The sequence below is a fragment of the Sardina pilchardus genome, chromosome 1, assembly GCF_963854185.1.
Source record: "Sardina pilchardus chromosome 1, fSarPil1.1, whole genome shotgun sequence".
Lineage (NCBI taxonomy): Eukaryota > Metazoa > Chordata > Actinopteri > Clupeiformes > Clupeidae > Sardina > Sardina pilchardus.
The window spans coordinates 23609346-23626845 of NC_084994.1; the positions used below are offsets into that span (position 1 = coordinate 23609346).

Consider the following 17500-nt stretch of genomic DNA (forward strand, 5'->3'; position numbering starts at 1 on the left):
CACACACACAGAGTCACAGGATCTGTGAGTCACTGAACAGGGAAGTGGTTTGAATGAAGCTTGTTACGCCCTTTTTACACTGTATGGAGAGTCTGCAGTGGTCCCTGTGACCACCTCACACACACACACAAACAAACACAAACAAACAAACAAACAAACAAACACACAAACACACAAACAAACAAACAAACAAACTCATCCTTTTAACACTGGTCTTTTGAAGTAGCCCAGACACCTTCAAACAAATTGCACTAGTTGTCCGGTTAGGTCATAAGATCATGTCATTGTGTTGACCTACTTGAAATATTTAGCCTATATTTCCCTATGTAGGTCTTCACGCCTTTTTGTTTTGAGACATTTCTATTGATAGGAGCTACCAGCGTCTCACTCCAAATATTCTGTGGCATATTCTGCAAAGGATTCACCTACATGCACTCAAATCCATACCATATTGCAATATTATGCAGTAGGCTTTTGCTTTTGTGGTCTGTTTGGTACATTAGTCCAAGTATATCATGTCTGAGAAATATCGCTGTTGATGATTTGAATCTGTTTCTATTTGTGTCTCGAGTCTTGTATGTTGGTCAAAGTAGCGTGTCTGAGAAATATTGCTATTAGTGGTATGAATCTGTTTCTTTTGTGTCTTGGGTCTTATACATTAGTCAAAGTAGCGTGTCTGAGAAATATCGCTATTAGTAACATGAATCTGACGTTGTCCAAACCGCACGGCTAAATGACCGCTCATTGGAATTGGTGGTTATTACTATGACTCAACAGCATTTGGGATGCAGCTGACGATTACTTGTCTCTGAAAATAAGGTTGATCAGTGTCCCCAAATGCCTCATTCTGTCTACACACCCAAGATATTTAGTTTACCGTCATAGAAGTGTAAACAAGGAATATTCAACTTTGAGAAGCGTCAATCAGAGACTTGGAGGTGTGTTCCTCAAAAAAAGATACGATTAATTGTTGCAGCCCTAATGAGCTGTAATGTCCCGATATCTTTTGGTTGAGTTTTTGGAGTGTAAATGCGACTCCTCTCTCCTCTCCCGATATCTTTTTGGTTGAGTTTTTGGAGTGTAAATCCAACTCCTCTCTCCTCTCCCGATATCTTTTGGTTGATTTTTTGGAGTGTAAATACGATTCCTCTCTCCTCTCCCGATATCTTTTGGTTGAGTTTTTGGAATGTAAATCCAACTCCTCTCTCCTAGTCTGGTGATGGTCTCTTATGATAGCTGATATTTTTTTTCCTTCCCATAGTGAGACGGTAGTGTGATGTTCGTTTTTGTTTTTGCTGATGTTGACGACTGCTCATACACACTCTTAGGCCACGTCCACACAAAACCAACGGGTATATTTTTTTCTCACCGTTTCACACCTTATTGTTGTTAAAAAAATCATTGACATTATATGAAAGGAGAGCGATAAAAAGGTGACCTTTGGACGTTAAAAGGTGGCTCAATGAAAAATGTGGGGGCGCCTACATTTTGTGCTGGTGTAAAAAAAAAAAAAAAAAGAAGTTAGTCGCACCAGTGCAGCCAACGCAAAAAGTTAGTCTGGAGCGTTGTTTGTTTTTGTTGTTCCTGATTCTGATGTCGATGTCTCCCTCCCGCCCTCTTCCTCTCTCCCCGTTCAGTGCGGAGGATGACTTGTCCACTTTGTCGACTACGCTCATGCACACATCCACAGTGAGATGTGTTAGTATTAGTGGGAAATACTAGCAAAAATAGAGAAGCATTTATAAGAAAATACGTATCACAATTATTCGACTTAGGCAGAGTTCAGATGTTCAAGATCCAGGCTTTACTGTACAATAACGCGCGTCAAGGGAGAATCACAGCATCAGCTCGGAAGCGTCCACAATCATTTGTTTTTGTCGTTGCCCTCTTTCTCTCTCTCTCTCTCTCTCTCTCTCTCTCTCTCTCTCTCTCTCTCTCTCTCTCTCTCTCTCTCTCTCTCTCTCTCTCTCTCTCTCCCTCTCTCCCTCTCCCGCTCAGTGAGGAGGATGACTTGTCCAGTCCTGGCTCCGCCCAGCCCTCTCAAGGTTCCGCACTGACTCATCACGCCCTGCCCAGCGCCACCCCCTGGCCAATCAGCATGGGGGATGGTCTGGAGACCACGCCCCTCTCCCTCAGGCCTCCAGTCCTGGACACCATCCACCCGACCCGCCCCCCGAGGCAGACCAATCAGCTGCAGTATCTACTGAAGGGGGTGGTGAAGGCGCTATGGAAGCACCAGTTTGCATGGCCCTTCCAGGCCCCCGTAGATGCCATGAAGCTCAACATTCCGGTGAGACTGAAAAGGCCTGCGTGTGTCTGTGTCTGTGTCTGTGTCTGTGTCTGTGTCTGTGTCTGTGTCTGTGTCTGTGTGTCTGTCTGTCTGTGTGTCTGTCTGTCTGTCTGTCTGTCTGTCTGTCTGTCTGTCTGCCTGTCTGTCTGTCTGTCTGTGTGTCTCTGTGTCTCTGTGTCTGTGTCTGTGTCTGTGTCTCTGTCTGTGTCTGTGTCTCTGTCTGTGTCTGTGTGTGTGTGTGTGTGTGTGTGTGTGTGTGTGTGTGTTTGGGAAAAAGGGAGTGGGAGATTATGTGACATGTGGTCAAAACAATTGTGCTAGTAGTAAACCAGTCAGTTGGCGAAGATTTTGCGGTTGTGTTAATTCATAGTTGTTGAGTTCTCTCAGTGAAATGGTTTTAGGGTCATTACGAGTCAATTCAACCAGGGCCCACACACTTAGGTCTGGAACAATGACCAGGTGTACCTATGTTACCAAGGAGACACTGTACAATTACAGTACTGAGTAAAATAGGTACACCTGGTAATTTTTTTTAGAATTGGCCCTGGTTGAATTGACATGGAATGACCTTTTACTGTTGGTTCAATATGCAGTGTGTTCTTCTTCTGCAGTAGGCCTACACAGTGTGTCTCACACACGAGCGCACGTGACCACACACACACATACACACACACACACCTCATGCAAACACACACACACACACACACACACACACACACACACACACACACACACTGACTTATACCTTTTATCTGACTTATACCTGACTATACGTTGTTTTCTTTTTTTGCTGGGTGTTGTTGGTTTGCTTATTTTTCTCTCTCTCTCTCCCTCCCTCCATCCATCCCTCTCTCTCAGGACTACTATAAGATCATTAAGAACCCCATGGACATGGGCACCATTAAGAAGCGGCTGGAGAACGGCTACTACTACAACGCCCAGGAGTGCATGCAGGACTTCAACACCATGTTCACCAACTGCTACATCTACAACAAGGTGTGGACACACACACATACACACACACACATACACACACACACATACACACACACACACACACACACACACACACACACACACACACACACACACACACACACACACACACACACACACACACACACACACACACAGCTTTGGGCAGCCGTGGCCTACTGGTTAGGGCTTCGGGCTTGTAACCTGAGTGTTGCCGGTTTGATCCCCGACCAGTCCACAGTTGTGTGATTCACCTCACTGTGTGTTCACTGTGTGCTGTGTGTTCACTAATTCGGTTAAATTGAGTTAAATGCAGAGAACTGAATTTCCCTCACGGGATCAAAAAAGTATATATTCTATTCTATTTTCTATTCTACACACACACTGGACTACACAGGATCTAGTGTTCACCGACTTATAAGTTACATAAACACGCATTTAAACTAAAGTAAGGTTGTCATTGTCTCAACATTTTAGTAATCAACTAAGATGTTAAATTTGTGTGCGTGTGCGTAGCCCGGTGATGATATCGTCTTGATGGCCGAGGCACTGGAGAAGGCTTTCCTGCAGAAAATCTCCGACATGCCTCAGGAGGAAATCGAGATCACCGTGGCAACCAAGAGGCCCGGCAGGAAGAGGGACCCAGGTGAGGAACATTCTAGAACCCCAGAAATGCCTTAACTGTTGTCGTGGCAACAACATTATCAGTGGAATCTTTTGGATTGGAAAGGGGCAGTTAAATCAAAGATCCTTAAATATTGACAAGATAGAGCAACGTAATGCATCTCTATGGAAGCAAAATTCGAACAGTTCCGGTCTGCTTAAAGGGGCATGTTGCAAAGACGTCATAGTGGGATATCGATCTCTGTCAGATTGGCAAGCAGTTCAGTTCGAATGTTAGCAGGTCTGCTTAAAGGGGGATTTAGCCCCCCTTCCCCTTGTAAAGACAGAACGCGGAAATGATCGAACGTTTGCGCCTCTCGCTCCGCTTTAACCCTCTCTGGTTAAATCACTGTAATAATGATCAAAAGACCTTAGAGTGGAGAATCTTTGATAATAACACTGTTATTGCTAATGTTGCTAAACCTCTTCTTCTCTGTTTTTCCCTCTACGCACTACGTTTTGTCTATTTGTCATCCCACCATCATCTGTCCATCATCTCTCTTTTTTCTTTCCACTCACATCACTCCTTGTCATCCATGTTCTCTATTTCACTTCCTTTCTCTCTCTCTCTTTCTCTCTCGCTCTTTGTCTGTCTCTCCCCCCTCATATCTCTCTCTCTCTACTCCTATGTCTCTTTCTCTCTCTCTCTCTCTCTCTCTCTCTCTCTCTCTCTCTCTCTGTCTGTCTGTCTCCCCCTCATCTCTCTCTCTCTCTACTCTTATGTCTCTTTCTCTCTCTCTCTCTGTCTATCTCCCCCTCCCCCCTCTCTCTCCCTCTCTCTCTCCCTCTCTCTCTCTCTCTCTCCCCCTCCTTCCCCCTCCATCCTCAGGCCCCCCTCCGCTGCCTCTGGCCCCCCTCCTCCATGCCCCGCCCCTGGGCCCCTCCTCCTCCATGCCCCCGTCCCTCCTCCCGGCCCTCATGCCCCCGTCGCTCACCCCCGCCGCGCTCACCCCCGCCGCCCTGCTGGGCCCCGCCGCCCTGGGGGGGGGCATGATGATGATGATGCCGCCCTCCTCCACCTCCTCTTCCTCCTCCTCCTCGTCCTCCTCGTGCTCGTCCTCGTCTCACGCGGCGGCGCCGGTCCTGGGGCCCGCTCTCCTGGCGCCGGTGCTGGAGCCGTCCTATCAGCTGGGCCCGCAGGACTGCCTGGGCCACCCGGCGCTGACCAACGCCAGCGCCGCCAACCCGCCCGTGCTCACCGCCATGCCCCCCACCGCCCCGCTCACCAAGGTAGTGTGTGTGTGTGTGTGTGTGTGTGTGTGTGTGTGTGTGTGTCTGTGTCTGTGTGCGCACATGTGATGTCTGTCTTAGTGTGTGTGTGTGTGTGCACATGTGACTTGTGTGATGCGTGTGTCTTTGTGTGTGTGTGTGCACATGTGACGTGTGTGTCTTTGTGTGTGGGTGTGTGTGGGTGCACACATGTGACATGTTTGCGTGTGTGTGTGTGTGTATGGTGTGTGTACGTGTGAAGCATGTGTCTGTGTCTGTGTGCAGTGCGTTTGATGTGTACACAAGTGATAGGTCTCTGAAAACACCCATTAGAGCCCTTTTTTAATCATTGTTTTTTTGCCTCTTGACTCCTATTTCTCTTGCTTCCTCCCTCTCCCCCTCCCTCTCTTTTTCTCCCTCTCCCTCCCTCTCTCTCTATTTCTCTCCCTCTCTCTCTCTCCCCCCCTCTCCCTCTCCTTCTCTCCATCCCTCTCTTTCTCTCCATCCCTCTCTTTCTCTCTCTCTCTCTCTCCCTGTCTCTCCCTCTCTCCCTCTGACCTCCCCCCCCCCCACACTCTCCCCCCTGCAGCAGAGGAAGAGTATGAAGCGGAAGGCGGACACCACCACCCCCACAGCTAACGACCAGCTCAGCGAGTCGTCTCCGGCGGCCACCGATCCGCGTCCGCGCCGCGAGAGCAGCCGGCCCAAGCAGGCGCGCCAGGACGCCCCCGACTCACAGTTCGCCGCCAGGCCCAGTAAAAGTAAGTCTCTGCACACACACACACACACATACATATAGATTTGTATGCTTCACATCAGATAATCACTTACTATGAAGCCATTTCTCACCAGATAATAAGCCACTAGCAACGGTCAGTCGCTACAACATTCTTTTGTCTTATTCACATGTTTGTGTGTGTGTGATTGTGTTATTTTGTGTGCGCGCTTGCGTGTATGTATGTATGTGTGTGTGTGTGTGTGTGTGTCTGTGTGTGTGTCTGTGTCTGTGTCTGTGTCTGTGTCTGTGTCTGTGTCTGTGTCTGTGTCTGTGTCTGTGTCTGTGTCTGTGTCTGTCTGTCTATGTGTTTATGTGATTGTGTGTGCGCTTGCGTGTGCCTGTGTGTGTGTGTGTGTGTGTGTGTCTGTCTGTGTCTGTCTGTCTGTGTGATTGTGTGTGTGTTTGTGTGTGTGTGTGTCTGTGTGTGTCTGTGTGTGTGTGCGTGCGTGTGTGTGTGGTCAGCAGTGAGTCCTCGGCGTAGCGAGCAGCTGCGGTACTGCCGCGGGGTGCTGCGGGAGATGCTGGCCAAGAAGCACATCGCGTACGCCTGGCCCTTCTACCAGCCCGTCGACGCCTCCGCACTCGGCCTGCACGACTACCACGACATCATCAAGCACCCCATGGACCTCGGCACCATCAAGGTGGGCCACACACACACACGTGTACACACACACACACACACACACACACACTCACTCACATGTGCACCACGACATCATCAAGCATCCCATGGACCTCGGCACCATCAAGGTGGGCCACACACACACACGTGTACACACACACACACACACACGTGTACACACACATAGACACACACTCACACACAGGTTTTTTGTTATCTATGTCTATATACACACATATTCATCACCTCCACAGCGGTCCATCCTCCCCAGGTGAAGCTGGACAACTGGCAGTACCCAGACACACACACTCTCACACACACACACACACACTCACACACATGGTCTCTCCTCCCCAGGTGAAGCTGGACAGCTGGCAGTACCCGGACGCTCAGGACTTTGCAGCAGACGTTCGTCTCATGTTCTCCAACTGCTACAAGTACAACCCACCCGACCATGACGTGGTGGGCATGGCTCGCAAGCTGCAGGTAATTGGAGAGTCATTTTAAGCTTGAGCGTCATTATTTTTAAGCATTCGAGTGTCGTTTTAAGCTGTCTGTTGTTTAGCTGCGTTATTCACCCGTGAACCCCTCCTCTCCGCTCAGGACGTGTTTGAGATGCGCTTCGCCAAGATGCCGGACGAGCCTATGATCATGCCCCTCCCTGCCCTCATGCCCACTCCCATGATGCCGCAGCCGGCCCCGCCGCCGCCCATCCTCTTCAGCGAGTCCGAGTCCGAGTCGGAGACGGAGACGTCGGAGGCCCACTCCGACCACGAGAGAGCGCAGAGGCTCGCCGAGCTCCAGGAGCAGGTGAGGCACACTGGACAGGAAACGTGTTTGTTTACTTGCTTTGTAGGCGTTGCTTTTCGTTTGTTTGTGTGTGTGTGTGTGTGTGTTATCCCTTACTTATAGTCACCAAAGACGGGCCTACTGTAGGTACTGTTTGTTGATTTGTTCTTTATGTGTGTGTGTGTGTGTGTGTGTGTGTTCAAATCATATAACAACTGTGTGTGTGTGTGTGTGTGTGTGTGTGTGTGTTTGTCTTCCAGCTGAAAGCCGTGCACGAGCAGCTGGCCGCCCTCTCTCAGCAGCAGCCCAACAAGCCCAAGAAGCGAGAGAAGGAGAAGGAGAAGAAGAAGAAAGAAAAAGAGAAAGAGAAGGAGAAGGAGAAAGAGAAAGAGAAGTACAAGAAGAAGACGAGTGCGCCGGCCCTGGACCCGCCCATCCTGGGCGAGGCCTTCTACACGGAGCCCACGCCCCCTCCCCTCCAGCCAATCAGGAAGAGCAAAAGCAACAAGGAGGCCGCCGTGCCCACAAAGCCCAAGAAGCAAGGGTGAGAACTACATTTTAAAAAATGGAAAAAAATATGCACACTTGATATGCTTCTTTTTGGTTTTCTTTTCTTTTCTTTAGCACAGAAATGACGTTTCGACTGTGTGGTCTTCTTCAGATTCACTACAGGGACATACTGATTGACTCTAAATTACAGTATTAGAGTCTAAATTAGTAAATTTAGAGTCAATCAGTATGTTCCTGTAGTGAATCTGAAGACGACCATACGGTTGAAATGTCATTTCTGTGCTAAAGAAAATTGTTGCGATTTACTCTTGTTCTGCACCTTGACCTGGGATGTGCACAAACTTTCTTACTATGAGAACAACATTTCCCACAGTGCAATACGCTACTTCAGGCGATGGAATTTGCTGGCTTCGATGTGCAGTAGTTCTGTAGAGCTCAACAGTCCCGCCCACCACCAATTCCGGAAATAAAAATTCCATACAATTTCTCCATTGACAACTGGAGTTTAAGTCTTCATTCAATCATAACATGTTCATGGTAGACCTACAACCAGCTATGACATGACAATGCCAAAAGTTCATGATTAATGGAAAAGTACTACACTACCCAAAATCCTAACGTGTACAAGCCGGTAAAAGCAGAGCCTTTGATTGGTAGAGATCATGGAAATTTGTCATGCTACTGTTGACCTGCGACTGTCAGCTCGATAATCGCTGGAATCTAGATGGATACCGAGGCTGTCGGAACCGATGTGTGGCCGTCTGATGAGAGCTGTTTTTTCTGATCTTGAAAGTTGAATTTACTCAGTGAAATTGGTAGAAAGTTAGTCATCTTCTTGTCTGACATTTAAAATAGAAGCATGCTAAGCTATCGCTAGACTGCAAATGTTCGAAATGTGTTCAAAAAGGTTTTGTTAGTCTCTTTGCTAGACGTGAAATATTGTATGATTATGAGTCACATCATAGCTGGTCAGCCTACTTCAGGGTCTAAAACTCATTAGGGATTTTTACGGAAGCTAAACTCTCTTGGAGGAGGGGCAGTGCTGTTGAGCTCTATGGCAGTTTGATGAGGCACTGTGATGTAATAACACAGTAATACAGATGTAGTAACACTAGTAATTAGCGCTACAAACAGGTGCTACTAGCAGACAGAGAAAACTGGGGGGCAGAGGACTGAGATCCAAATCTGTAGTATCTTATTCAGTCTGATATCTAGATATGTAGCATCTTACCCAGACTGATATCTAGATTTGTAGCATCTTACTCAGTCTGATATCTAGTTTCTTGCCCAGTCTGATATCTAGATATGTAGTTTCTTACTACAGTCTTATATCTAGATTTGTAGCATCTTACTCAGTCTGATATCTAGATATATAGCATCTTACCCAGACTGATATCTAGTTTCTTGCCCAGTCTGATATCTAGATCTGTAGCATCGTACCCAGACGGATATCTAGATATATAGCATCCTACCCAGTCTGATATCTAGTTTCTTGCCCAGTCTGATATCTAGATCTGTAGCATCGTACCCAGACTGATGTCTAGTTTCTTACCCAGACTAATATCTAAAAATAGAATAGAATAGAATATATACTTTTTTGATCCCGTGAGGGAAATTCAGTTCTCTGCATTTAACCCAATTTAACCGAATTAGTGAACACACACAGCACACAGTGAACACACAGTGAGGTGAATTACACAACCCAGAGCAGTGAGCTGCCTGCCCAACCAGCGGCGCTCGGGGAGCAGTGAGGGGTTAGGTGCCTTGCTCAAGGGCACTTCAGCCGTGGTGGACTGGTCGGGGATTGAACCGGCAACCCTCCGGTTACAAGCCCGATGCGCTAACCAGTACACCACGGCTGCCCCTAAATCTAGGTAATGAGTGCTCTTGTCCTCTCCGTACTCCACTGTTCTCTTACTGTATTTTCTCTTCTTCCCGGCTGCAGTAAGAAGGACCTCCCCCAGCAGAAGCCCGGCCGGTCCGTGGTCCTTCCTCCCGCCCCTTTCTCCTCCTCCTCCTCCTCGTCCTCCTCTTCCTCCTCCGCCGCCTCCGCCTCATTGGCTCCCTCCGGCTCCCTCCTCCAATCGGACGAGGAGGGCGGCGGCGGCGGCGGCGGCGGGGGCGGGGCCACTTCGTCCAGCCGGCCCATGTCGCTGGAGGAGAAGCGTCAGCTGAGCCTGGACATCAACCGGTTGCCGGGCGACCGCCTGGGCCGCGTGGTGCACATCATCCAGACGCGCGAGCCGGCGCTGCGGCACTCCAACCCCGACGAGATCGAGATCGACTTCGAGACGCTCAAGCCGTCCACGCTGCGCGAGCTCCAGCGCTACGTCGGCGTCTGCCTGCACCGCCGCACCAAGGGAGGGAAGGGAGGTGAGCAGGACCTCACGTGTGTGTGTGTGTGTGTGTGTGTTAGAGAGAGAGAGAGAGAGAGAGAGAGAGAGAGAGACACTGTCTGTTAGAAAGTAAACAAGATAAGAAAACCCTCCTCACGCCAAACTGGAGAGAACTTGAAAAACCCAGCCCAAGGTTACACAGTTTTGCGTATATTTTGACGCATGATAGGAAGATGGTTTCCACCAATATAATTGATCCTACTCGACACTGATTGGCTACAAGGTGTTTTTGGGGATGGTATGAGAAGGGGGCACTTCTCAAGAACCAAGGGGTAAAAAAGATGGGCCGCAGCAGGTCGGATCTCATTGGGGGGTGGCAGCTGATGACATCACATGTGAGTGTGTGTGCGTGTGTGTCGGTTGAGGGGGTGAGCACCAAGAAGGGAGGTGAGCAGGACCGTGTGTGTGTGTGTGTGTGTGTGTGTTTGACCGAGAGGTACAGAGCAGACAGTTAGTCAATATGTGTGTGTTTGATATGCTGCTGTGTGTTCGGATATGCCAGTTGTAGTGTTTGTATAGTGTGTGTGTGTGTGTGTGTGTGTGCGCGCGTGCGCGTGCTTTCCATTTGTTGTTGCTGCGCTTGGTCAAGTTTGAGTCAGTAGAGAACACCTGCAATATGAGAGTAACAGCAGCTCTGTTCAAACAGAAGCAGAACAGGGCAGGTCTTGGCAACACCATCTGATGTGAAGATAGTGCGGAACAAATAATGGCCGTTATCAACCCATTATCTTATTTGGTGATCGAGTGGCACAAATAGTGACCGTTATTAGCCTATTATCTTATTTGGTGATCGAGTTGCTCAAATAGTGACCGTTATTAACCTATTATCTTATTTGGTGATCGAGTTGCTCAAATAGTGACCGTTATTAACCTATTATCTTATTTGGTGATCGAGTGGCACAAATAGTGACCGTTATTAGCCTATTATCTTATTTGGTGATCGAGTGGCATATGGGCAAGTTTGTTGTCACTGTCAGCACTTTTGATCTTTTTAATGACTCATCATTTTTTAAGAGCTCTACTGTAACATTCAGTTTGTTGGAATGTTAGAGAGAGAGAGACAGAGCGAGAACTTATGCAAAGCAGAGCAGATAGTTAGTCGTGTGTGTGTTTGATATGTCGCTGCGTGTTTGAATGTCAATTGCAGTGTTTGTATAGTGTGTGTGCACATTCTGACTTTGTGTGTTGTCTTTCAGCTGATAAGATGAAGATGAAGATGGGCTCTTCGTCAGGAAGCAGCAGTGAGGGCAGTTCCTCAGACAGCGACACCTCTGATACAGGTACTCAAACATGCGCACACACCCACACACATACATACACACACCCCTCTGATACAGGTACACGCACACACACACAAGCACGCACACCCAACTCTGATACAGGCACGCACACAAACACACACACATACACACACGCACACCCACCCTGTCATATCAACCTGTAGTGTCACTCAGACTCATTTGTCACGTCATGTTTTTTTTCTTTCCTCTCTTTCGTCACCATTCTTTCTTACACTCGCCTTCTTCTCTCCTGTCTCTCTATCCATCTATCTCCTCCTCTCCCCCCTACCTCCTGTCTCTCACTCTCTCTCTCACACCTTCTCTATCCTACCTTATCTCTCTCTCTCTCTCTCTCTCTCTCTCTCTCTCTCTCTCTCTCTCTCTCTCTCTCTCTCTCACTCTTTCTCTCTGTCTGTCTCTCTCAGGGCTGGTTCCCAAACAGAAAAAGAAGTCGTCCGTTCCGTTGGCCAAACGAGGCCAATCCAACACCACCACCTCCGCCGCCACTGCACCCCACCACAACTCCGCCCCTCTCAAGCACACCACCACCACCCACGCCCCTCCACCCGCCACCGCCGCCGCCGCCGCCTCCGCTGCCGTCACCGGGCCCTCCCTGGCTCCGTCTCATCTCCTCGGCAACAGCAGCTACGACCCTCTGGCCATCTTCAACCCGCAGGCCTTCGTCTCCGCGGCAGCCACAGCGGCAGCAGCGCCTCCGGGACACCAGAGGGCGCAACAGCACAGCCATCCCAACCACCACCACCACCACCACCACCACCAACAGCAGCAGCAGCAGCAACAACAACAACAACAACAACAACAGCACCACCATCACCGTCACCAGCAGCATCAGACACAGCAGCATCAACAAGCTGCCGCCGCTGCAGCTGCTGCTGCTGCTGCTGCTGCTGCCACCGCCGCTGCGCTCAATCACACACACACACACCCCTCGGGGCTGCCGCAGGGACCGCAGTTAGGCGGAGGAGGAGGAGGAGGAAGTGGACACACTCCTCCGACACACACGCCCGACACGCACGCCTTCCTCAACCAGCATCCGTCGGCCTTGAACGCGCCGCCAGGTAGGGAACGCACTCATCTCGCAAGCACACGCGCATAAAACATTCACACAACATTCACACACGCACATAAAACATTCACATTCACATTCACATTCACACACGCGCATAAAACATTCACACAACATTCACACACAACATTCACTCACATTCACACACTTTCACATTCACATTCACACACAAAAGTCACACACATTCACACACACACACACGCACACACATTCACACACACACACACACACACGCACGCACGCACACGCACACGCACACGCACACATTCACATTCACACACATTCCTCTGCCATGCCATGTTGCCTGAGAGGAAGTGCAATGATCTCACAAACTCACTCACACCGCAGTCACACGTGTGGAGTCTTGATACTCCACAACCCAAACGTTGCTGTCTCTCAAGTCTCAACAGATTCAGGGAGATTAAAACAGCGGTGGATGTGTTGACAATCACATGCCACTAAGCTCTGAACACGACTGGTAGTTGCAGCACGTGGACATGAGGCAGTCTCACTGCCACATGCTGACAAGAAACAGCTGGAATAGTTCGCACTAGACAAAAAAAAGTAAAAAAGAATGAGCAGAGGTTTCAACCATTAGGCTATTTTCAATGCGCACAAGCTAACCTCAAGCTAACTCAGTGCTGAAGGGTGTAAAACATTAACTTTCTTGCTCTCTCTCCCTCCCTCCCTCCCTCTCTCTCTCTTTCTCTCACTCCATCGTCTTTCTCCCCCATCTCTCTCTCCCTCTCATCCCCCATCTTTCTCCTCTCCCTCTCTCTCTCTCCCCCTCTCTCTCTCTCACACTCCCACACTCCATTGCCTCTCTCCCCCTCTCTCTCTCTCCCCCCCTCTCCCTCTCTCTCTCCCCCTCCTTCTCTCTCTCTTTCATCCCCCTCTCTCTCTCTCCGCAGCTCTCCACTCTACTCTTCCTCAGCAGCCCTCTCGGCCCAGTCACCGCGCGGCTGCTCTGCCCACCAAGCCCCCCGGCGGCCCCACCCCGACTACCCCCACCACCCCCACACCTCCCCCCAGCAACAACAACGCCGCTGCTCCTCCTCCTCCTCCCTCCATCCCCCTCTCTCTCCCTCCTCCGCATCCCTCTCTCCTGGCCTCCTCCATGTCCACCTCCTCAGCCCCCTCCTCCGCCTCCTCTTCCTCCTCCTCCTCCTCTTCCTCTCTTCAGCCCCAGCCCCAGCCCAAGCAGCAGCAGCAGCAGCATCAGCAACAGCCCCAGGCTCCTCTGAGGCCTCTGTTGCCCCTGGCTCCGCTGGTGCCCACCCCCACCACCCTGCCGCCGCTGGCCCACCAAGGGAGCTCCATCCTGGGGCAGGTGTCGGCACAGCCCCCCCAGGCCCTGCTGGAGGACGAGGAGGACGAGGAGCCGGCCAGCCCACCGCTGCCCGTCGGCCAGGTGTGTGTGTGTGTGTGTGTGTGTGTGTGTGTGTGTGTGTGTGTGTGTGTGTGTGTGTGTGTGTGTGTGTGTGTGTGTGTGTGTGTGTGGGTGTGGGTGTGGGTGTGGGGTGTGTGTGTGTGTGTGTGTGCAGGGGTTTGGGTGTGTATGTATGTAAGGGTTTGTGTGTGTGTGTAGGGATCTGCCTGTCTAACAAAGCTAGTGAAATACCAGCATCTTGTACAGCAGATTTGTGGGGGGTTGTGGGGGAGCCTTATTGTCCTGCTGTTGCATCATGGAACTTGAAGTTTTCTGGGTGAAATAGAAAAAGGTTGTATGCCTACTACTACTTCACTGGAAGTTGGTTAGATCAGTTAGCCTCCTGTTTAGCTGTAGCCTAGCCTTAGGCTAACCCACCTCCAGAGAATTATGCTAAGCTAGGCTAACAGTGTCAGACTGGGTTATTCATCGACTATAGTCATGTCTAGTGATAAATAGTTACTAAGGAAGTGACCTCATTTCCCCCTTCCTGTCTGGTCCTGATTGGTCAAGATGGATCAGCAGCTCCTGATGCAGCCTCTGAGCTTCAGCCCGTCTCCGCCCTCCCAGCTGGGTGGAGAGCCGCATCACGGGCCGCCGCATCACACGCTCACGCACGCGCAGCAGCAGCAGCAGCAGCACCGGCGGGACGAGAGCGCAGCCGCCGCCAACGTCAACGCCAACGCACGCACACACATGAAGGAGGAGGAGGTGTCTCCTCTACGCAGCTCAGGTGAACACACACACACACACACACATGTCTACCTATTTATCCAGGTACACACACACATGTTTACCTACTTATCCAGGTACATGTTTACTTATTTACTCAGGTACATACACATGTGTACCTACTTATCCATGTATATTCATTTGTACCTACTTAAACAGGTACACGTACACATGTTTACCTATTTACACACATGTTTACCTATTTACACACACACACACACACACACACACACACACATGTTTACCTACTTACCCAGGTACATACACAAGTTTACCTACTTACCCAGGTACACATACACATGTTTACCTATTTATCCAAGTACACACACACATGTTTACCTATTTATCCAGGTACACATGTTTACCTATTTACTCAGGTACACATGTTTACCTACTTATCCAGGTACATGTCTACCTATTTACCCAGGTACATACACACGTTTAGCTACTTACCCAGGTACGGTACACATACACACGTTTAGCTACTTACTCAGGTGCATACACGTGTATTCATTACTCTCGAGTGATGACTCACCTTTGTTATTTGCTTAGAGAGTTTGATTGACAAACCTTGTCCCTCTGTGATAGGTCCGTTGAGGGATAGCCCCTCCTTACTGTCCCAGTTCCACGCAATGGTGAACCAGTCGCCTGCCATGGACATGCCAGACAGAAAGCCTGTGAGTGTGTGTGTGTGTGTGTGTGTGACCGCTGTTCCTTAGGTTGTGTTTCTGAGCATAATAATTAGTGTGTTTCTGAAGTATAATATAAGTATAAATATATAAGTATATTAGAAGTATAAATAATTGTGTGTGTTAAATAATTTGTAATGGATGTGTCATACTTTGCTGTGTGTGTGAGCATAGGAATGTGTCATAATTTGCTCTGTGTGTGTGTGAGCATAGGAATGTGTCACAATTTGCTCTGTGTGTGTGTGTGTGTTGTTCAGCTGAAAGAGGAGAAGTTCCTTCCCTCTCCTGTCTTGGCACTCAGCCCGGTTCATCAGGATGTTCCCGACAGCAAACCCAACCTGCACAGTGAGTAACCGTGTGTGTGTGTATGTAGGTCGGCGTATCAGGGTGCACATGGGTTTGTGCGTGTGTGTCTGTGTACGCAGATGTAGTAGGAGTGTCAGGGTGCGTGCGTGCGTGTGCAGGGTTTTCCAAAGTAGATAATTAAGGCTGAAACAGGTGCGATACTACGTGAGTCATAATCAAGTATAATGTGCTTTACACACATTTGTTGTGACCGCAGTATTTATTTTCATTGCTAACTGTTTATATGTTAATGGTAATGGCCGACAACATTTGCAGTGGCCTTGTGATTAAGTTACTTTTTTTTGTTGTTATAATTTTGTATTTTTTACATTTATTTTTATTTCCCATTTCTGTCTGTGCATGGTAACGGTGATGATGTTGCCATGGTGTCCTAATGTCTGTCTGTCTGTCGTCCAATCAGGAAGCGGCATCAGGCCACAGGACAACTCCAGGCCCCGCCCTACAGCATCCCCGGCCCCGCCCACCTCTCTGCAGGACAAACTCAAACAGGAGCCCAAGGGGTCCAGCGGGCCAGCTAAGGTGTGTGTGTGTGTGTGTGTGTGTGTGTGTGTGTCTGTGTGTGTGTGTTTGCTTGCATGACTGTTGAATGTGTGTTTCAGTAGGAGTGTATGTTTGTAGTTACACACTCAGTATGAGTGTGTGTTTGTTAGCCTGAGTAGGTGTGCGCATGTGTGTGTGTGTGTGTGTGTGTCTGTGTGTGTGTGTTTGCTTGCATGACTGTTGAATGTGTGTTTCAGTAGGAGTGTGTGTTTGTAATTGCACACTCAGTATGAGTGTGTGTTTGTTAGCCTGAGTAGGTGTGCGCATGTGTGTGTGCGTGTGTGTGTGCATGCATGCATCAGTATTTGTGTGTGTGTGTGTGTGTGTGTGTGTGCGTGCGTACATGCTTCAGTGCTTCTGTGGGTGCGCATCACTGTGTGTGTGTATGTGCGTGTACATTCATGCATGCATCAGTGTTTGTGTGGGTGCGCATCACTGTATGTGTGTGTGTGTGTGTGTGTGTGTGTGTGTGTGTGTGTGTGTGTGTGTGTGTGTGCGTGCATCAGTGTGTGTGTATGTGTGTTTTATATATCCATACCCTTTGCTCCTCTCATGCCTTACCTCTCCTCTCCTCTCCTCTCCTTTCTCCCCCTCCTCTCAGGACGCGAAGCCGAAGAACATGGGCTCGTGGACGAGCCTGGCCCGCAGGTCTTCCTCGTCCTCCTCCTCGTCCTCCGCGCCCGCGCCGCGCTCGTCCAGCGACAGCTTCGAGGCCTTCCGCCGCGCCAAGGAGGAGAAGGACCGCGCGCTCAGGGCCGAGCAGGAGCGAGAGAGGGCACGCCGGGAACAGGAGAAGAGGTGAGAGAGAGAGGGAGAGAGAGAGAGCACGCCGAGAACAGGAGAAGAGGTGAGAGAGGGAGAGAGAGAGAGAGAGAGGGGAGGGAGGGGGGAGAGGGAGAAAGAGAGAGAGAGAGAGAGAGAGAGAGAGAGAAGGGGGGAGTGAAGGGGGGGGGAGTGAGAGAGAGAGAGAGAGAGAGAGAGAGAGCAAAAGCAAAAGAACAGGAAAAGAGGAGAGAGAGAGGGGGGGGAGGGATAGAGAGAGAGAGAGAGCAAAAGAACAGGAGAAGAGGAGAGAGAGAGAGAGAGGGGGGGAGGGATAGAGAGAGCAAAAGAACAGGAGAAGAGGAGAGAGAGAGAGGGGGGGA

General features: G+C 49.7%; 1 protein-coding gene across 4 annotated transcripts in view; it reads left to right on the forward strand.

Annotated features, from left to right (window-relative positions):
- Positions 1 to 17500, forward strand: part of LOC134085966 (bromodomain-containing protein 4-like) — a 30369-nt gene that overhangs the window by 10363 nt on the left and 2506 nt on the right. For 2 of the 4 annotated variants that reach the window (XM_062539992.1, XM_062539990.1), the window contains exons 2-19: positions 1999 to 2290; positions 3149 to 3286; positions 3782 to 3911; positions 4758 to 5158; positions 5727 to 5898; positions 6378 to 6556; positions 6895 to 7023; positions 7141 to 7347; positions 7587 to 7870; positions 9782 to 10209; positions 11429 to 11512; positions 11938 to 12591; positions 13511 to 14010; positions 14542 to 14761; positions 15349 to 15437; positions 15707 to 15794; positions 16216 to 16334; positions 16957 to 17153. In XM_062539992.1, coding sequence (XP_062395976.1) covers positions 2099 to 2290; positions 3149 to 3286; positions 3782 to 3911; positions 4758 to 5158; positions 5727 to 5898; positions 6378 to 6556; positions 6895 to 7023; positions 7141 to 7347; positions 7587 to 7870; positions 9782 to 10209; positions 11429 to 11512; positions 11938 to 12591; positions 13511 to 14010; positions 14542 to 14761; positions 15349 to 15437; positions 15707 to 15794; positions 16216 to 16334; positions 16957 to 17153 — 4211 coding nt within the window. In that variant the 5' untranslated portion in view covers positions 1999 to 2098. Of the gene's footprint in view, positions 1 to 1998; positions 2291 to 3148; positions 3287 to 3781; positions 3912 to 4757; positions 5159 to 5726; positions 5899 to 6377; positions 6557 to 6894; positions 7024 to 7140; positions 7348 to 7586; positions 7871 to 9781; positions 10210 to 11428; positions 11513 to 11937; positions 12592 to 13510; positions 14011 to 14541; positions 14762 to 15348; positions 15438 to 15706; positions 15795 to 16215; positions 16335 to 16956; positions 17203 to 17500 lie in introns of all 4 variants that reach the window. The other 2 variants (XM_062539991.1, XM_062539993.1) reach the window with 2 other exon arrangements.